Consider the following 20861-nt stretch of genomic DNA (forward strand, 5'->3'; position numbering starts at 1 on the left):
GAGTCTGACTTAATTGATCTAAGTGAGCCCTGGACTTTAATGTTTCAAGTCTTTAAGCTGATTCTAATGAGAAGGTAGGAGTGAGAACCAAGGATATAGAGAATGATTTTTGTTCAGAAATGAGTGGAAAAACTTGAAAACGTACATTGGGCTCCTTGTATAGAAGTTCTGGGGAACCAAACTCAGTAGGTTGAGTTACTGTTTTCTAGACTAGTATTGTCTAATAGAAATGTAATGTGAGCTATGTATGTGATCACGCGTGTAATTTAAAATTTTCTAGTAACATTAAGTTCAGCAGGTGAAATTTATTTGCTATATTTTATTTATTACAACATATCTAAAATGATTACATGTTGAAATGACAGTGTAAACATGATTGATGAAGCATCTCACGTTCTTTCTTTGGCACTAAGTCTTGAAATTTGGCGCGTACTTTTGTATCGCACATCTCAATTTGGACTAGCCACGTATCAAGTGTTCAGCAGGTACGTGTGGCTGCCCTGTTTCATTGAGCGGTTCTAGACAGTGAGGAGCCGTTCAGGGTAGGAAACTTCATTATGTGCTTCACTGTGTGTGCTAAGGTGCGCATGCCCTCCAGATCCTCAGCAAATACAGCCTGATATTTAGTTGATAGAAAAAGGCTGGCATCGAGTGAGTGTTTTAAGTGTCCTTCCCTTTAAATTGCTGATTAGGCAAATGGAGTAACTGGAGGCATTTTTCTTTCTTTCTTTCTTTTTTAGCATTGGTTACTACTGGCAGTGGAAATTAACATTTGGGAGCTTATGTCTGAACTCTGTATGGTAGAATTCTTTGAGGCAGAATGATAGCATTCGTTTTTTTTTTTTTCTTCTTTTTTTGCAATGGAAGTATAGTCTGAACAGAAATTTGCCTACTAGGTGAACATCTCACCCAAAGAGGCTGCTGTGGTTCCAGCCTGTGGTTGGGGGAGGGCTGGTCTAGAGTTGGGTGTCTAGTTCTAGGCACTTAGGTTTACATGATTCTTCACATACGAACAATTCTGGGCTATCTTACTTAGAAAGGATACCTGGCAAGGCTAGTGTCTTGGATATCCTTCAATTATACATATGGTAACTTCTATGTAGTATCTTTTTAGTAACTTAATTTCCTCCTCTTTCACAGGCATCTAGTTTAGCAGGTGATCTGAGCTATGCCATTGCTGGGTTGATATTTTTAGAGTATAAAGCAAGTGCACAGTGGTCTGCAGAACTCTTGGTCATCAATTACCGAGGAGAACTTAGAAGCTACCTTGTAAGGTAAAAATGCACTTTATTTGGGATGCCCTGTTTGAAATAATGTTTATTTCTCTGCTTTAGTGTCAGATTTTGGTGCTTTTTTTTCCTTGTAGCATTTTATTATGAAAAATTACAAATATAAAAGGAAGGTTGAAAGACTTTTGTAGTGAACTCTCATATACCTCCACTTAAATCCTGTTTAGCATCTTACTATACTTGCTGTGTCGTATTTTAACCCATCTTTCGATCTGGCCATTAATCAGTTCTATTTTTTAATATATTTCAGAGTCAGTACATATATACTTTAGCATGCATATCATTAATTCAAGTTCATTAATTCAAGTTCAGTGTTTGATTATAGTTTTCTTTCATTTGAAATAAAATTTGCATGCAGTGAAATGCACAGATCTTAAGTGTACCAGCCCGTGAGTTATGACGAATGCATACGCTTGTGCAAGTCAAACCCCTGTCAAGGTACAGAACACTACCATCATGCTATTAAGTTCCCTCATGCCTCTTCCCAGTAAATCTTTGTCCACACTCACCCTCAGAGCAACTGCTGTTTATAATGTTTTTCCATCATAGATTAGTTTTGCCTGTTCTAGTGATTTACATTAACGGCCTCAGAGAGTATATACTCTTTTGTCTAAGTCTTCTTTCATTCAGCTTATCTTGAGATTCATCCTTATTTTTACATGTATCTGTAATTTATTCTTTTTATGGCTGATTAGTATTTCATTGTATGAATATCTCATTTGTCTTAGTTTGGGTTGCTGTAACAGAATACCATAAACTGGGTGGCTTATCAACAACAGAAATTTATTTGTGACAGTTCTGGAAGCTGGAAGTCTGAGATCAGGGTGCCAGCATGGTCAGGTTCTGGTGAGAGCCCTCTTCTGGGTTGCAGACTGCCGACTTCTCCTTGAATCCTCACATGGTGGAAAGAGAGCTAGTTAGCTCTCCAGCCTCTTCTTATAAGGACACTAATCCCATTCATGAGGGTTCCTTTCTTTTGCCCTACCTAATAGATCCCAAAGACTCCTCCTCCAAGTACCATCACATTGGCATTAGGGTCTTATATGAGTTTTGGGGTATACAGACATTCAATCTTTGGGGGTCACAAACCTTCAGTCCATAACACTCATGATTTGTTTATGCATTCTTCTATTGATGGACCTCTAAGTTTCTGGTTTCATGAATAAGGCTGCTATGACTAATCTTGTACAAGTCTTTTTGTTCTTTTTTTAAAAAAATATTTGTTTATTTATTTGGCTATGCTGGGTCTTGGTTGCAACACGTGGGATCTTCATTGCCACATGTGGGATCTTTGAGGCATGCAGGATCTAGTTCCCTGACCAGGGATCGAACCCCGGGCCCCCTGCATTGGGAGCACAGAGTCTTAACCGCTGGACCACCAGGGAAGTCCCTGTACAAGTCTTTATGGATATATGCTTTCATTTCTGTTGGGTCAATATCTTTGAGTGGAATTGCTGAGTCATAGGGTGGATAGTTTTTTTTTATAAGAAATTACCAGAGCTTTTTCAAAGTAGTTATATCATTCATATTCCTACTAATAATTTATCAGAGTTCTGGTAGTTTTATATCCTCAGCAGTATTTGGTGGTGTCTATCTTTTTAATTTTAAACATTTTAATGGGTGTTTAGTAGTATCTCACTGTGGTTTAATGGTATTTATTTCTTATTTACCTTCTTGAATGTAGTGTTGGAACAAATCAGAGCTATCAAGAGAGCCACTGTTTCAGCTTCAGTAGTCATTATCCTCATGGAATCAGCACAGCTATTTACCATCCTGGGCACAGGTAAGCAGCTGTTTGCTCTCGTATTTGGTGGAGTATTAGGTGGATGTAGAAGTCTTGGCACAGTTTCAGAGAGAAGAAGTTGTCCGTTCTGATTTTTATTTTGGTTTCTTTATTTCCTCCCCTTGTGTATAGTTATCCTAACATCCGTAATATTGTTGCAGTCATCTTCTTTTTTTTGAAAATTTATTATTTTTGGGTGCGTTGGGTCTTCGTTGCTGCACGCAGGCTTTCTCTAGTTGCGGTGAGTGGGGGCTGCTCTTCGCTGTGGTGCGCAGGCTTCTCATTGTGGTGGCTTCTCTTGTTGTGGAACACGGGCTCTAGGCACACGGGCTTCAGTAGTTGCAGCACGAGGGCTCAGTAGTTGCGGCACATGGGCTCAGTAGTTGTGGCTCGCAGGCTCTAGAGCATAGGCTCAGTAGTTGTGGTGCACGGGCTCTGTTGCTCCGCGGCATATGGGATCTTCCCAGACCAGGGATCGAACCCGTGTGCCCTGCGTTCGCAGGTGGATTGTTAACCACTGCGCCACCAAGGAAGTCCCTGTTGCAGTCATCTTCTGAACATTCATGCTCATCTGTTTGGCAGACTGAGCTTCTCTTGAGTCCGATCGGGCACTGGGAATATCCATTGAGGAATATCTTCTCTCTTAGTTCTCTAAATCTTATTTTTCTTATCTGTAAAATGAGGCTAATACATAACACATAGCATTGTTGAGAGAGTTAAAAAATAGTGCATGTGAAATGCCCTTGCATAGAAGGGCCTCAGTAGATGTTCTTCCCTTCTCCTTTCCTTCTTTGCAAGTTAGGGCTGCATTGATTGCTGCATAGTCGATTCCTACCACTACAGGTACAACCGTGGATTCAGTTTCAGACCCCTGCAATAGAGGGGATATTGCAATAAAGCAAGTCACACGAATTTTTTGATTTCCTAGTGCCTATAAAAGTATGTTTAGACTATACTGTAGTCTGTTAAGTGTGCAGTAGTATTCTGTCTAAAAAAAATGTAAATAGCTTAATGAAAAAATACAAAATAAAAAACAATTACAATAGTAGCATCAGAGATCACTGATCACAGATCACCATTAACAAATATAATAATAATGAAAAAGTTTGAAATATTGAGAGAATTACCTCTCAATATTTGCTGATCTAGTAGGTGTAAAAGAGTATCTCATTGTAGTTTTAATTTGAGTTTCCCTGATAACTGATGAGATTGAGAAACTTTTCATGTGATTGACCATTCATATTTCTTATCTGTAGAATACTTTTTTATATCATTTCTCATTTTTTTATTGGGTGTTTGATCTTGACATTCTTCTATAATCTGGATATTAATTCTGGGTTGATTATATGCATGATGAGTAGCTTCTCCCAACATGTGACTTTTTTTTCCTTATGATTTACCTTTTTTTTTTTTTTTTTTTTTTAAACATCTTTATTGGGGTATAATTGCTTTACAATGGTGTGTTAGTTTCTGCTTTATAACAAAGTGAATCAGCTATACATATACATATGTTCCCATATGTCTTCCCTCTTGCGTCTCCCTCCCTCCCACTCTCCCCATCCCACCCTTCCAGGCTGTCACAAAGCACCGAGCTAATATCCCTGTGCCTTGCGGCTGCTTCCCCCCAGCTATCTACCTTACTACGTTTGTTAGTGTGTATATGTCCATGACTCTCTCTCGCCCTGTCAAAACCCACCCCTCCCCCTCCCCATACCCTCAAGTCCGTTCTCCAGTAGGTCTGCGTCTTTATTCCTATCTTACCCCTAGGTTCTTCATGACATTTTTTTCCCCTTAAATTCCATATATATGTGTTAGCATACGGTATTTGTCTTTTTCTTTCTGACTTACTTCACTCTGTATGACAGACTCTAGGTCTATCCATCTCATTACAAATAGCTCAATTTCATTTCTTTTTAAGGCTGAGTAATATTCCATTGTGTATATGTGCCACATCTTCTTTATCCATTCATCCGATGATGGGCGCTTAGGTTGTTTCCATGTCCTGGCTATTGTAAATAGAGCTGCAATGAACATTTTGGTACATGACTCTTTTTGAATTTTGGTTTTCTCAGGGTATATGCCAAGTAGTGGGATTGCTGGGTCATATGGTAATTCTATTTGTAGTTTTTTAAGGAACCTCCATACTGTTCTCCACAGTGGCTGAACCAATTCACATTCCCACCAGCAGTGCAAGAGTGTCCCCTTTTCTCCACACCCTCTCCAGCATTTATTGTTTCTAGATTTTTTGATGATGGCCATTCTGACTGGTGTGAGATGATATCTCATTGTAGTTTTGATTTGCATTTCTCTAATGATTAATGATGTTGAGCATTCTTTCATGTGTTTGTTGGCATTCTGTATATCTTCTTTGGAGAAATGTCTATTTAGGTCTTCTGCCCATTTTTGGATGGGGTTGTTTGTTTTTTTGTTATTGAGCTGCATGAGCTGCTTGTAAATTTTGGAGATTAATCCTTTGTCAGTTGCTTCATTTGCAAATGTTTTCTCCCATTCTGAGGGTTGTCTTTTGGTCTTGGTTATGGTTTCCTTTGCTGTGCAAAAGCTTTGAAGTTTCATTAGGTCCCATTTGTTTATTTTTGTTTTTATTTCCATTACTCTAGGAGGTGGGTCAGAAAGGATCTTGCTGTGATTTATGTCATAGAGTGTTCTTCCTATGTTTTCTTCTAAGAGTTTGATAGTTTCTGGCCTTACATTTAGGTCTTTAATCCATTTTGAGCTTATTTTTGTGTATGGTGTTAGGGAGTGATCTAATCTCATACTTTTACATGTACCTGTCCAGTTTTCCCAGCACCATTTATTGAAGAGGCTGTCCTTTCTCCACTGTACATTCCTGCCTCCTTTATCAAAGATAAGGTGTCCATATGTGCGTGGGTTTATCTCTGGGCTTTCTATCCTGTTCCACTGATCTATCTTTCTGTTTTTGTGCCAGTACCATACTGTCTTGATTACTGTTGCTTTGTAATATAGTCTGAAGTCAGGGAGCCTTATTCCTCCAGCTCCTTTTTTCGTTCTCAAGATTGCTTTGGCTATTCGGGGTCTTTTGTGTTTCCATACAAATTGCGAAATTTTTTGTTCTAGTTCTGTGAGAAATGCCAGTGGTAGTTTGATAGGGATTGCATTGAATCTGTAGATTGCTTTGGGTAGTAGAGTCATTTTCACAATGTTGATTCTTCCCATCCAAGAACATGGTATATCTCTCCATCTATTTGTATCATCTTTAATTTCTTTCATCAGTGTCTTATAATTTTCTGCATACAGGTCTTTTGTCTCCTTAGGTAGGTTTATTCCTAGATATTTTATTCTTTTTGTTGCAATGGTAAATGGGAGTGTTTTCTTGATTTCACTTTCAGATTTTTCATCATTAGTATATAGGAATGCCAGAGATTTCTGTGCATTAATTTTGTATCCTGCTACTTTACCAAATTCATTGATTAGCTCTAGTAGTTTTCTGGTAGCATCTTTAGGATTCTCTATGTATAGTATCATGTCATCTGCAAACAGTGACAGCTTTACTTCTTCTTTTCCGATTTGGATTCCTTTTATTTCCTTTTCTTCTCTGATTGCTGTGGCTAAAACTTCCAAAACTATGTTGAATAAGAGTGGTGAGAGTGGGCAACCTTGTCTTGTTCCTGATCTTAGTGGAAATGCTTTCAGTTTTTCACCATTGAGGATGATGTTTGCTGTGGGCTTGTCATATATGGCTTTTATTATGTTTAGGAAAGTTCCCTCTATGCCTACTTTCTGGAGGGTTTTTATCATAAATGGGTGTTGAATTTTGTCGAAAGCTTTCTCTGCATCTATTGAGATGATCATATGGTTTTTCTCCTTCAATTTGTTAATATGGTTTATCACATTGATAGATTTGCGTATATTGAAAAATCCTTGCATTCCTGGAATAAACCCCACTTGATCATGGTGTATGATCCTTTTAATGTGCTGTTGGATTCTGTTTGCTAGTATTTTGTTGAGGATTTTTGCATCTATGTTCATCAGTGATATTGGCCTGTAGTTTTCTTTCTTTGTGACATCCTTGTCTGGTTTTGGTATCAAGGTGATGGTGGCTTCGTAGAAGGAATTTGGGAGTGTTCCTCCCTCTGCTATATTTTGGAAGAGTTTGAGAAGGATAGGTGTTAGCTCTTCTCTAAACGTTTGATAGAATTCACCTGTGAAGCCATCTGGTCCTGGGCTTTTGTTTGTTGGAAGGTTTTTAATCACAGTTTCAATTTCAGTGCTTGTGATTGGTCTGTTCATATTTTCTATTTCTTCCTGATTCAGTCTTGGCAGGTTGTGCATTTCTAAGAATTTGTCCATTTCTTCCAGATTGTCCATTTTATTGGCATAGAGTTGCTTGTAGTAATCTCTCATGATTTTTTTTATTTCTGCAGTGTCAGTTGTTACTTCTCCTTTTTCATTTCTAATTCTATTGATTTGAGTCTTCTCCCTTTTTTTCTTGATGAGTCTGGCTAGTGGTTTATCTATTTTGTTTATCTTCTCAAAGAACCAGCTTTTAGTTTTATTGATCTTTGCTATTGTTTCCTTCATTTCTTTTTCATTTATTTCTGATCTGATTTTTATGATTTCTTTCCTTCTGCTAGCTTTGGGGTTTTTTTGTTCTTCTTTCTCTAATTGCTTGAGGTGCAAGGTTAGGTTGTTTATTCGAGATGTTTCCTGCTTCTTAAGGTGGGCTTGTATTGCTATAAACTTCCCCCTTAGAACTGCTTTTGCTGCATCCCATAGGTTTTGGGTCGTTGTGTCTCCATTGTCATTTGTTTCTAGGTATTTTTTTATTTCCTCTTTGATTTCTTCAGTGATCACTTCATTATTAAGTAGTGTATTGTTTAGCCTCCATGTGTTTGTATTTTTTAAAGATCTTTTCCTGTAATTGATATCTAGTCTCATGGCGTTGTGGTCGGAAAAGATACTTGATACAATTTCAGTTTTCTTAAATTTACCAAGGCTTGATTTGTGACCCAAGATATGATCTATCCTGGAGAATGTTCCATGAGCACTTGAGAAAAATGTGTATTCTGTTGTTTTTGGATGGAGTGTCCTATAAATATCAATTAAGTCCATCTTGTTTAATGTATCATTTAAAGCTTGTGTTTCCTTATTTATTTTCATTTTGGATGATCTGTCCATGGGTGAAAGTGGGGTGTTAAAGTCCCCTACTATGAATGTGTTACTGTTGATCTCCCCTTTTATGGTTGTTAGTATTTGCCTTATGTATTGAGGTGCTCCTATGTTGGGTGCATAAGTATTTACAATTGTTATATCTTCTTCTTGGATCGATCCCTTGATCATTATGTAGTGTCCTTCTTTGTCCCTTTTAATAGTCCTTATTTTAAAGTCTATTTTGTCTGATATGAGAATTGCTACTCCAGCTTTCTTTTGGTTTCTATTTGCATGGAATATCTTTTTCCATCCCCTTACTTTCAGTCTGTATGTGTCTCTAGTTCTGAAGTGGGTCTCTTGTAGACAGCATATATAAGGGTCTTGTTTTTGTATCCATTCAGCCAATCTGTGTCTTTTGGTGGGAGCATTTAGTCCATTTACATTTAAGGTAATTATCGATATGTATGTTCCTATTTCCATTTTATATATTGTTTTGGGTTCGCTACTATAGGTCATTTCCTTCTCTTGTGTTTCGTGTCTAGAGAAGTTCCTTTAGCATTTGTTGTAAAGCTGGTTTGGTGGTGCTGAACTCTCTCAGCTTTTGCTTGTCTGTAAAGGTTTTAATTTCTCCATCAAATGTGAATGAGATCCTTGCTGAGTAGAGTAGTCTTGGTTGCAGGCTATTCTCCTTCAGCACTTTCAGTATGTCCTGCCACTCCCTTCTGGCTTGTAGCGTTTCTGCTGAGAGATCAGCTGTTAACCTTATGGGGATTCCCTTGTGTGTTATTTGTTGTTTTTCCCTTGCTGCTTTTAATATGCTTTCTTTGTATTTAATTTTTGACAGTTTGATTAATATGTGTCTTGGCGTGTTTCTCCTTGTATTTATCTTGTATGGGACCCTCTGTACTTCCTGGACTTGATTAACTATTTCCTTTCCCATATTAGGGAAGTTTTCAACTATAATCTCTTCAAATATTTTCTCAGTCCCTTTCTTTTTCTCTTCTTCTTCTGGAACCCCTATAATTCGAATGTTGGTGCGTTTCATGTTGTCCCAGAGGTCTCTGAGACTGTCCTCAGTTCTTTTCATTCTTTTTTCTTTATTCTGCTCTGCAGTAGTTATTTCCACTACTTTATCTTCCAGGTCACTTATCCGTTCTTCTGCCTCAGTTATTCTGCTATTGATCCTATCTAGAGTGATTTTAATTTCATTTATTGCATTGTTCATCGTTGCTTGTTTCATCTTTAGTTCTTGTAGGTCCTTGTTAACTGTTTCTTGCATTTTGTCCATTCTACTTCCAAGATTTCGGATCATCCTTACTATCATTATTCTGAATTCTTTTTCAGGTAGATTGCCTATTTCCTCTTCATTTGTTAGGTCTGGTGGGTTTTTATCTTGCTCCTTCATCTGCTGTGTGTTTTTCTGTCTTCCCATTTTGCTTATCTTACTGTGTTTGGGGTCTCCTTTTTTCAGGCTGCGCTTTCGTAGTTCCCGTTGTTTTTGATGTCTGTCTCCAGTGGCTAAGGTTGTTTCAGTGGGTTGTGTAGGCTTCCTGGTGGAGGGGACTAGTGCCTGTGTTGTGGTGGATGAGGCTGGATCTTGTCTCTCTAGTGGGCAGGTTCACGTCTGGTGGTGTGTTTTGGGGTGTCTGTGGCCTTATTCTGATTTTAGGCAGCCTCTCTGCTAATGGGTGGGGTTGTGTTCCTGTTTTGCTAGTTGTTTGGCATAGGTTGTCCAGCACTGTGGCTTGCTGGTCGTTGAGTGAAGCTGGGTGCTGGTGTTAAGATGGAGGTCTCTGGGAGATTTCCACCGTTTAATATTATGTGGAGCTGGGAGGTCTCTTGTTGACCAGTGTCCTGAAGTTGGCTCTCCTACCTCAGAGGCAGAGCCCTGACTCCTGGCTGGAGCACCAAGAGCCTTTCATCCACACAGCTCAGAATAAAAGGGAGAAAAAGTAGGGAGAATTAGTAGAAGTATGAGTAAAGAAAGAAGGAAAGGAGGAAAGGAAGGAAGGAAGAAAGAAGCAAAGAAGGAAAGAAAGGAGGGAGGGAGGGAGGGAGGGAGGAAGGAAGGAAGGAGGGAAAGAAGGAAAAAAGACAGAAAGAAAGATGATACAGTAAAAATAAAATAAAGTATAATATAGTTATTGAATTAAAAAATATTTAGAAAAAAAAAAAAAAGGGACGGATAGAACCTTAGGACAAATGTTGGAAGCAAAGCTATACAGAGAAAATCTTACACAGAAGCATACACATACACCTTCACAAAAAGAGGTAAAGGGGGAAAAATCATAAATCCTGCTCCCTGAGACCACCTCCTCAATTTGGGGTGATTCGTTGTCTAAAGGAGGGAAGGAAGGAAGGAAAGAAAGAAAGAACGAAGGTAAAGTATAATAAAGTTATTACAATTAAACTTAATTATTAAGAAAAAGAATTTTTAAAAAAAAGTCATGGACGGATAGAGCCCTAGGACAAATGGTGGAAGCAAGAGTATACAGACAGGATCTCACACAGAAGCATACACGTACACATTCACAAAAAGAGGAAAAGGGAAAAAAATCATAGATCTCGCTCCTAAATTCCACCTCTTCAATTTGGGATCATTCCTTGTCTATTCAGGTATTCCACAGATGCAGGGTATATCAAGTTGATTGTGGAGCTTTAATCCGCTGCTTCTGTGGCTGCTGGGAGAGATTTCCCTTTCTCTTCTTTGTTCTCACAGCTCACAGGAGCTCAGCTTTGGATTTGGCCTTGCCTCTGCGTGTAGGTCGCTGGAGGGCGTCTGTTTTTTCGCTCAGACAGGACGGGGTTAAAGGAGCCGCTGATTCGGGGCCTCCGGCTCACTCAGGCCGGGGGTTGGGGGATGGGGGTAGGAGGGGCACTACGTGCGGGGCCGGGGCCGGCCTGCGGCGGCAGAGGCAGCGTGACGTTGCGGCAGAGGCCGGCGTGACGTTGCACCAGCCTGAGGCCCGCCGTGCGCTGTCCCGGGGAAGTTGTCCCTGGATCCCGGGAACCCGGCAGTGGCGGGCTGCACAGGCTCCGCGGAAGAGGGGTGTGGAGAGTGACCTGTGCTCGCACACAGGCCCCTTGGTGGCGGCAGCAGCAGCCTTAGCGTCTCCCGCCCGTCTCTGGGGTTTGCGCTTTTAGCCGCGGCTCGCGCCCGTCTCTGGGGTTTGCGCTTTTAGCTGCGGCTCGCGCCCGTCTCTGGAGCTCCTTTAAGCAGCGCTCTTAAACCCCTCTCCTCGCGCACCAGGAAACAAAGAGGGAAGAAAAAGTCTCTTGCCTCTTCGGCCGGTGCAGGCTTTTCCCCGAACTCCCTCCCGGCTAGTCGTGGCGCACTAACCCCTTCAGGCTATGTTCAAGCCGCCAACCAGTCCTCTCCCTGAGCTCCGTCCAAAACCAAAACCCGAGCCTCAGCTCGCAGCCCCGCCCGCCCCGGTGGGTGAGCAGCAAGCCACTCGGGCTGGTGAGTGCCGGTCAGCACCGATCGTCTGTGCAGGAATCTCCCCGCTTTGCCCTCCGCACCCGTCGCTGTGCACTACTCCGCGGTCCCGAAACTCCCCCCTCTGCCTCCCGCAGTCTCCGCCCGCGGAGGGGCTTCCTAGTGTGTGGAAACTTTTCCTCCTTCACAGCTCCCTCCCACTGGTGCAGGTGCCGTCCTTATTCTTTTGTCTCTGTTTTTTCTTTTGCCCTACCCAGTTACGTGGGGAGTTTCTTGCCTTTTGGGAGGTCTGAGGTCTTCTGCCAGCCTTCAGTAGGAGTTCTGTAGGAGTTGTTCCACGTGTGGATGTATTTCTGGTGTATCCGTGGGGAGGAAGGCGATCTCCGCGTCTTACTCTTCCGCCATCTTCAAGGTCCTGATTTACCTTTTATTTTATGAATTATATCTGTACGTAGTTCCAAGTATTAAATAGTTTGAAAAACTGACTCCTCCACCCAATTTCTTGCTTTCCAAAGGTAACCACTTTTAGCTCATTTTATTTTTTAAAATTTTTTATTGGAGTATAGTTGATTTAAAATGTCATGTTGGAGTCTACTGTACAGCAAAATGAATCAGTTATGCATATACATATATCCACTCTTTTTTAGATTCTTTTCCCATATAGGTCATTACAGAGTATTGAGTTCCCTGTGCTATACAGTAGGCCCTTATTAGTTATCTATTTTATTGTAGTGTGTATATGTCAATCCCAATCTACTAATTTATCCCTCCCCACCCCCTTTCTCCCTGGTAACCATGTTTGTTTTTTATATCTGCGACCCTATTTCTGTTTTGTAAATATTTTCATTTGTACCATTTTTTTAGGTTCCACATATAAATGATATCATATGATGTTTGTTTCTCTCTGTCTGACTTACTTCACAGTATGGCAATCTCTAGGTCCATCCATGTTGCTGCAAATGATATTATTTCATTCTTTTTTATGGCTGGGTAATATTCCATTGTATATTTGTACGATATCTTTTTTAAGCATTCCTCTGTCAATGGACATTTAGGTGCTTCCATGTCCTGGCTGTTGTAAATAGTGCTTAGCTTATTTTAGTTGATTCCTTTGGCTATTTTGGTGAATCACAACCTTCTGTAACCTCCTAAGAAAGAATTCATGGGAAGTATATTTTTTGAGGGCTTGTATGTCTAAAGATGCTCTTGAGAATTTTAATGTTACTCTAGTGTAAAATCCATTTTTTTTTGGTCTATTTCTTTGGTCGCCCTTCTGTCTGAAAGCTGAGATTTTATTTTATATTTTCCCCCAGTGTTCTGAAATTTGACTGTGTTATGTCTTGGAGTAGGTTTTTTTGTTTTTTTTTTTCAAATATCCATGGTATTGACCATTCAGTTTGGATACTCACCTTTGGGAAAATTCACTGAATTATTTCTTTGATTATTTCTTCCCCTCTATTTCCTCTCTTCTCTCCAGAATGTCTATTATCTAGATGTTGAGTATCTTGGACTCACCTTTAATTTTCTCATTCTCTTTTTTTCCCCTTTGTTGTTGTTGAAAAAGAGAAGTAAAAGATTATTTTAATTTTTTCTGTATAGCTATTTACTTAAGGAAGAAAGTAGTTTGAAGCACTATTGATATCTATTATAAATATAATGAATTGACACATATGATCTTGTTTAGGAAAAAGTCATGTATTCTGGTTAATTTTTTCTGATATATCTTCTATTTACTATTTCTTCTGTGCCTCATCTCCTTTAAAAACTAGTCATTGTATTTTTAGTTTCATTGTATTTTTACTTTCATTTTTTATATTTCTCATTTCTGGAAGTTCTATGTAGTTATTTTAAGAATCTTTCTTAGGAAGGGAGAAAAAGGAACTGAAATGAGTATTCAGTGAGCCACTAGTTGTTTTGAGGATTAAATACATAATGGATATTCAGGAAATGATAGGATTGAATAAATATAATACTATTAATTTTTACCTTTTGATTTGTGTAGATCCTGTCTTGAAGAGTCTGTTGGTATATCCTTAAGATATTTGAAGATCAGTTTCAAAAGTCTAGCCAATTTAAAAATTAAGAAAGAATTTTCTAAATACAATAAATCTGAAATGCTAATACAACTTTGTTTTACTTTAGATGAAGCTGAGTGATCACATTCAGAGTAGAGTTCTTCACATTTTATAAAATTGAATGTAATTGTATAAGCTGCAAATAATTGTTTTCGTAAATCAAATATTTCTTTTGATGATAAAATAAACATTATAAGAAAAAGAAAATTGTGTTTTTTTTTTTTTTTGCGGTACGTGGGACTCTCACTGTTGTGGCCTCTCCCGTTGCGGAGCACAGGCTCCGGACACGCAGGCTCAGCGGCCATGGCTCACAGGCCCAGCCGCTTCACGGCATGTGGGATCCTCCTGGACCGGGGCACGAACTCGTGTGCCCTGCATCGGCAGGTGGACTCTCAACCACTGCGCCACCAGGGAAGCCCAAAAATTGTGTTTTTTTTAAAAAATTAATTTATTTTTGGCCACGTTAAGTTTTCATTGCTGCGCGCAGGCTTTCTCTAGTTTTGGCGAGCGGCGGCTACTGTTCATTGCGGTGCGTGGGCTTCTCATTGCGGTGGCTTCTCTTGTTGTGGAGCACGGGCTCTAGGCACGCGGGCTTCAGTAGTTCTGGCACACAGGCTCAGTAGTTGCGGCTCGCGGGCTCTAGAGCGCAGGGTCAGTAGTTGCGGCGCCTGGGCTTAGTTGCCCCTCGGCATGTGGGATCTTCCCGGAACAGGGCTGGAACCCGTGTCCCCTGCAATGGCAGGTGGATTCTTAACCACTGCGCCACCAGGGAAGTCCCTGTGTTGTTTTTTATTCTTGTCAACTTCTTATATAAAGTATGGCCTTTTAATGTTCGTTTTTATGTTTCAGATCTTGTATTTTCCTTGCATGGCTTCACTAATGTGTCGTCACTAAATTCTGCTGCTAGAAGGGGGATGGAATGTGTTTTACTTTGACATGCTTAGTTCTCTGTTGTGAATTTTGCCAAGGCTAGATAGTGCATACTCACAGTGTCACCATATATCGCACCCATGACACTCCAGTTGCTGGTTTGATTTTTGTTGAGGGTGACCTATTTCTTTATGTTTATATCTTCTTTGATACCATGTTTTATTATATAAACCCCAAGCGAGGTTTGCTCTTTTAAGTCCTTTTCTTGGTTTAGTTCAACTTATTTTTATTGTTTTAGTGCAGTTATTAATATCTTTCTCAGCACTTATATACATTAAAAAAATTAATCTATTGTCCCTTGAAAAGTATATGTGTTCTGTTAGGGGAATTGTCTGCCTGTATTCGTAAAGATTGATGAGGTAGAAAGTCTGTTCTGTTGTTATTTGGCCTTTCCATTACTGTCTTATTTATTGTGGCTTGCTGTGTGCAACACAGTGTTAGGTTTGTGGAAGATATAAAGATGGAGAACAATCCTGACTTCAAGGTCTCATATTCTTGGATGAGAAATAATATACACATATATGTATATGCATATGTGGTTGACCCTTGAATGACATGAGTTTGAGCTGTGCAGGTCCACTTATACATGGATTTTTTCCACTAAATACATGCTATAGGAATACATGATCTACGGTTGGTTGAGTATTACATGCATGCGTGGATAGGGAGGCCTGACTATAAAGTTATACACAGATTTTTGACTGCTAGCGGTGGGGATTGGTGCCCCTAACCCGTTACTGTGCTGTTCAGGGGTCAACTGTATATCTAAAAAAAAAAAAAAATATATATATATATATATATATATATATATATATATATATATATATATAATGTCAAATATATATATTTCTTTCTCTATTTAAATGTGTGTGTGTATGTATGTACATGTACACACACATATATAACAGGATTGCAAACTGGAAAGAAGTAAGGGCCTTAAAAGAGTGCACATATAGTGTGATGTGGGGATCCAGATAAAGGAGATATTATTTCCTTGAAGGATCAGGGGAGTATGGCAGGTGGCATTAGGACGTACTTTGCAGAATGGATATGATCTGGACATGATGGGTGTTCCAGACAAAGTGACATTGTGAACAGTGACAAGAGGCAGGAAGCCACAGTTTATATTTGGAAAATTTCAAGTGGTGCAGCTTGGCTGACACGGTAGGGTGTGTGTAGGAGGGGAGTAGAGGTGATAGTTGTGGTGGGAGAATGGGTGTGTGAAAGGCAGGTAATTGGGAGCGTTAATTGGCTTTTCTGTTCTTTAAGGAACTCGGATTTTTGAGATGAGGAAACATATCAGCTATGCTTTGAGGAATGTTGATTTAGTTTGGAGATACTAGTGGCTGGGTGACTCATAGGTGATTATATACTAGTTCAGGCCACAGGCAACTAGGGCCTATTCATTTTCATACATAGAATTACTATGTATACATATATATCGTACTTTATTAATTTTTAAATTTTAATTAATAGGTCTTATATTTCCAATTAAAATTTCAGATAATTGAAGGCAACAAATACATGCAATGTACATTTAAGCAATAACATCTAGTATAAGAGCTCTGTTTGTCAATTGGTACCTCTCCATCCGTGGGCTCCTTGGATGAGTGACTAATTTCTTGAGTGGAGAAGAAAAATTATTATGTTTCTTTCTTTTGATTTTTCTCTTCCCTTTTTCTTCTTTTATATTTTGTATTCTTCTGCCCCACATTTTTCTGTTTTATTTTTCTTGTCTTTTTTAAAAGAGGTGCATTTTATTTCTTAATCTTTGGCTGTTTTTTTGCTTTGTTTAGTTTATTTCATGATGACTATTCTGTTGTCTTGGTTTTTTACAAAGGTCAGTATTAGACTTCTTTTTTCCTAGCACTATTTCAGGAGTGTAAGTGGGGTTCACTTGGGACCGTAGGTTTGAAATGATCATACATTCAATAGTTATTACATGATAATAACTTGTCATAAGTCAGATTACCTTATTACTTCTTAAGCCTTTCAGTTTTTGGCCTAGGATGTAAGTACATAAAGGTATTTCTGGGGCTTCCCTGGTGGCGCAGTGGTTGAGAGTCCGCCTGCCAATGCAGGGGACATGGGTTCCTGCCCCAGTCTGGAAAGATCCCACATGCCGCGGAGCGGCTGGGCCCGTGAGCCATGGCCGCTGAGCCTGCGCGTCCTGAGCCTGTGCTCCGCAACGGGAGAGGCCACAGCAGTGAGAGGCCCGCGTACCGGAAAAAAAAAAAAAAAAAAAAAAAAAAAGGTATTTCTGGGGGAATGGTCTCAAAAATTTTGGAAAGGTAAGTACATTATGAAACCACAGGAGGAGGGCGGCTTCTTGGTTCTGCAATCATGTACAATTTTTGATAGCAGTCAACTTGGAGATGGATGACTGCATTAAAGTTTCTGAATGAAAATTGTTATAAAGCAAGGAATATGTGTAAATGCCCTCTTGTGTATGACAGAATATTGCTAGATTGTTTATATTTTCCATTATCTGGTCTTTTAAGGAAAGAAGCTAATATATTCATCACATTTTTATTTATTTTTGGTTACTCTGGTAATGTGATCATGTGATATTTACCATCCACCAGGATTTTGTAAATGTGAACTATATCAGCCAGAGTGGAGTTAGGATAAATTGGTAATATACAAACTCAAGATTTTATGAAATTCACCGTTTTGCTTGATGCTGTGAACCTGTGATAGAGTTTTATTTATAAATTAGGTGCAGTTAGAAAATATTTGAGTTGCCAGCATCGCTGTTCTTGTGCTGTGGGGCCGTTATGAAGTAAAATAAGGCTTTCGTGAACACAAGAACTGCAGTACCTCGGCAGTCCGTGTCTGATAACGTGGATGGCTGTTAAGTGCCTAAAGTGTGGGGTACACCGGCCAAAGGGAGGACTCACCTCCTGGGCTGCGTAGAGCAGGATGGCACGGGAAGGTGCAGGATTTCATTACACTACTCAGAATGGCGTGCAGTTGAAAACTTATGAACCGTTTCTGGAATTTTCCATTTAATATTTTTGGACTGCAGTTGACTGTGGGTAACTGAAATTGCAGGAGGCGAAACTGTGGATAAGTGGGACTGCTGTATCCTGCTTTCAATAGGTTTTTTTTTTTTTGAGGTTTTGATCCTAATTTTATTGTAAATTTCTACAAGCCATATCTGCCTTATTCAACTTTGAATCTCCAATAGTTCCTTGATAACTACACAAAGATAGTGTTTGATAACTACACAAAGATAGTGTTTGAAGGTAACTTTTTCTAGATCCTGAATTACATCTCAACAAAGACAAAAGCTAGAAAACATGTCTCCTTTCTTGGGCCCTTTTGAGAAACCACCCATTCTCAGAATCCTTGATGACTCTTTGATACTAATTTTAAGTGTATAATTCAATGATTTTTAGTAAACGTATAGACTTGTGCAAACACTACTCCAGTAAGTTTTAGAATATTTCCATTGCCCCTAAAGATCTCTCATGCCTGTGAGTTTCGTGGAATGTAAATCACACCTCAGTAAAACTGTAAAAAATAAAGGAATGCATAAGAAAGAAGAAAAAGATCCTTTAAGCAGGCTTTCATTTGAACACTTTTATCTTTTTTTTAATTAAAAAATTACTTTAAATTTATATACAGTAAAATATACTCTTTTTGGTGTACATTGCTTTTTTAAAAAAATTTTATTGAAGTATAGTTGATTTGCAATGTGTTAATTTCTTCTGTACAGGAGTGATTCAGTTATACATATGCATACATATATATATTCTTTTTATATTCTTTTCCATTATGGTTTCTCACAGGATATTGAATATAGTTCCCTATGATATACAGTAGGACCTTGTTGTTTATCCATCCCATACATAATAGTTTGCCTCTGCTAATCCCAAACTTCCATTCCTTCCCTCCCTTACTTCCCCTCCCCATTGGCAACCATAAGTCTGTTCTCTATATCTGTGAGTCTGTTTTTGTTTCATAGATATGTTGATTTGTATCATATTTTAGATTCCACATATAAGTGACACCATATGGTATTTGTCTTTCTCTTTCTGACTTACTTCACTTAATATGATGATATCTAGGTCCATCCATGTTGCTGCACATGGCAATATTTCATCCTTTTTGATGGCTGAGCAATATTCCATTGTATATGCATACACACCTTTATCCATTCATCTGTCGATGGACATTTAGGTTGTTTCCATATCTTGGCTATTGTAAATAGTGCTGCTATGAACATAGGGGTGCATGTATCTTTTCGAATTATAGTTTTGTCTGGGTATATGCCCAGGAGTGGGATTGCTGGATCATATGGCAACTCTACTTTTAGATTTTTGTGGAACTTCCATATTGTTTTCCATAGTGGTTGCACCAATTTACATTTCCACCAACTGAACACTTTTATCTTTATGTTAAGGATACTAAGGTTTATGTTAAGAAAGATACACGTGTTTCATACAGTCTGTGGGGAAGAATCATGATTGATTAATAATGTATGTCATAGTTGTACAAAGGATGAATCTAAGCATTTGAGTGATTGATTTTTATCCTTTTAGTCAACTGTGTTAAGCCAGGTACAGATTCCACAGAAAGAACTTGAGACGTTTACAAGGAATAATAAACTAAGTGTCAGCTTGCCTATTAGTAGATTGCAATTAGGTAGGAGTGAACTGGCTAAAGAGTAGTTGGGTAATTGCATTCTCCTAAGCATGCCCTGATAGGAATTGCTACTATTCTTGGGAAGGCTCAGAAGATGCAAGAGATGTCTTTAGAAAGCTGTTAATTTTAGGCGAGACTGAGGAATACCTTTAAGTAATGGCATGTTGAAGTGCTAAAGGGCTATGCTTTACGCATCCTGATCTGGTCATCTCATGGGGGTTTCTGATTTCCCCTAACCAACACTCAGCACTTTATTTTTTTCTTAATTTTATTTATTTTTGGCTGTGTTGGGTCTTCGTTGCTGCACGTGGGCTGTTTTCTAGCTGCGGCGAGCGGGGACTACTCTTTGTTGCGGTGCGCGGGCTTCTCATTGTGGTGGCTTCTTGTTGTGGAGTGCAGGCTTCAGTAGTTGTGGCATGTGGGCTCAGTAGTCGTGGCTTGTGGGCTCTAGAGCGCAGGCTCAGTAGTTGTGGCACCCGGGCTTAGTTGCTGCACGGCATGTGGGATCTTCCCGGACCAGGGCTCGAACCCGTGTCCCCTGCATTGGCAGGCAGATTCTTAACCACTGCACCACCAGGGAAGTCCCTCAGCATTTTAAATATGAGTCCTTTACACTCATGGGATAAAGGAGGTATTCCAAATAAGTAACTAGTACTTAGTGGGGGGATCAAAAATGTTTCTCGTGTGAATGAGCTCTCAGGAGGCGTGATGATGACTTTACTGGCACAAAATGGAAGGAAAACAGTCTTGGGCATAGAATGGGACGGGATGCAGTAGAGTACGCATAGGGGGCCACGATCTCTTCTTCGTACATCACACCTGTCTAGGGAAATGTCCATCGGTCCCACAGATGTTTAAATTATATCTTGTGGAGGAGATAGTGTTGAGAGTGCCCTACTTAAAGGTTTACCCAAGGGCATAGGTAAATTTTGTTCTCCTCTTATAAGGTGTAAGATCCATCTAGACCTGTGAGATGCTTTTGGAAGCTAATCAGTGGGCCTTTATAGCCGTTACGTTGCCATAAAATTGCCCATCTTTCTCTCTGGTTCCTAAGGTCATATATATTCTGTGAGAATCAGGGCAGTGATGTGTAAATGATACACTCTTTTGACAGATGGAGGAGCAGTTGGGTATAAATTACATTAGGAAGTTTCTCGTAAGCCCTAGCTAGATAAGATTAATAATTTCATGAAGGATTTTGCTTCTAGAAAAGGAATGAGTACTGCAGTCCAGATCCTTGTTAATTACTTCCACTGCAGTGAGAGAGGGTGTTCAGCCTTTGATAATGTAGGGGCTGTTGACATTTGAGAGATTAGTGCGCAGCCTTGTAGCTGGGAAGTATGAATGTCAGTAATCGAGTATATTAACTTATATTAGGAAGCTTTTCATGTTGCCTTTAGAATTCTCATTCCTCCACTGTGAGAAAATTCTTCTTTCCCTGAGTTCAGGTTGGGTTTTTGAAGAGAAATGAAGAGGTGCTGTTGTCTGCACAGAAAGCTGCATTGTCTTGGCGGATGTGAAAGTCCTTAGGTGTGAATTAAGGGACTCGCCGAGCTTCACAGACT

General features: G+C 39.4%; 1 protein-coding gene across 1 annotated transcript in view; it reads left to right on the forward strand.

Annotated features, from left to right (window-relative positions):
* Window positions 1-20861, forward strand: part of NBAS (NBAS subunit of NRZ tethering complex) — a 363692-nt gene that overhangs the window by 24895 nt on the left and 317936 nt on the right. The window contains exons 8-9 of the mRNA XM_065891748.1: window positions 1141-1274; window positions 2974-3072. Coding sequence (XP_065747820.1) covers window positions 1141-1274; window positions 2974-3072 — 233 coding nt within the window. The remainder of the gene's footprint in view (window positions 1-1140; window positions 1275-2973; window positions 3073-20861) is intronic.

The sequence above is a fragment of the Phocoena phocoena genome, chromosome 14, assembly GCF_963924675.1.
Source record: "Phocoena phocoena chromosome 14, mPhoPho1.1, whole genome shotgun sequence".
NCBI classification, from domain to species: Eukaryota; Metazoa; Chordata; class Mammalia; order Artiodactyla; family Phocoenidae; genus Phocoena; species Phocoena phocoena.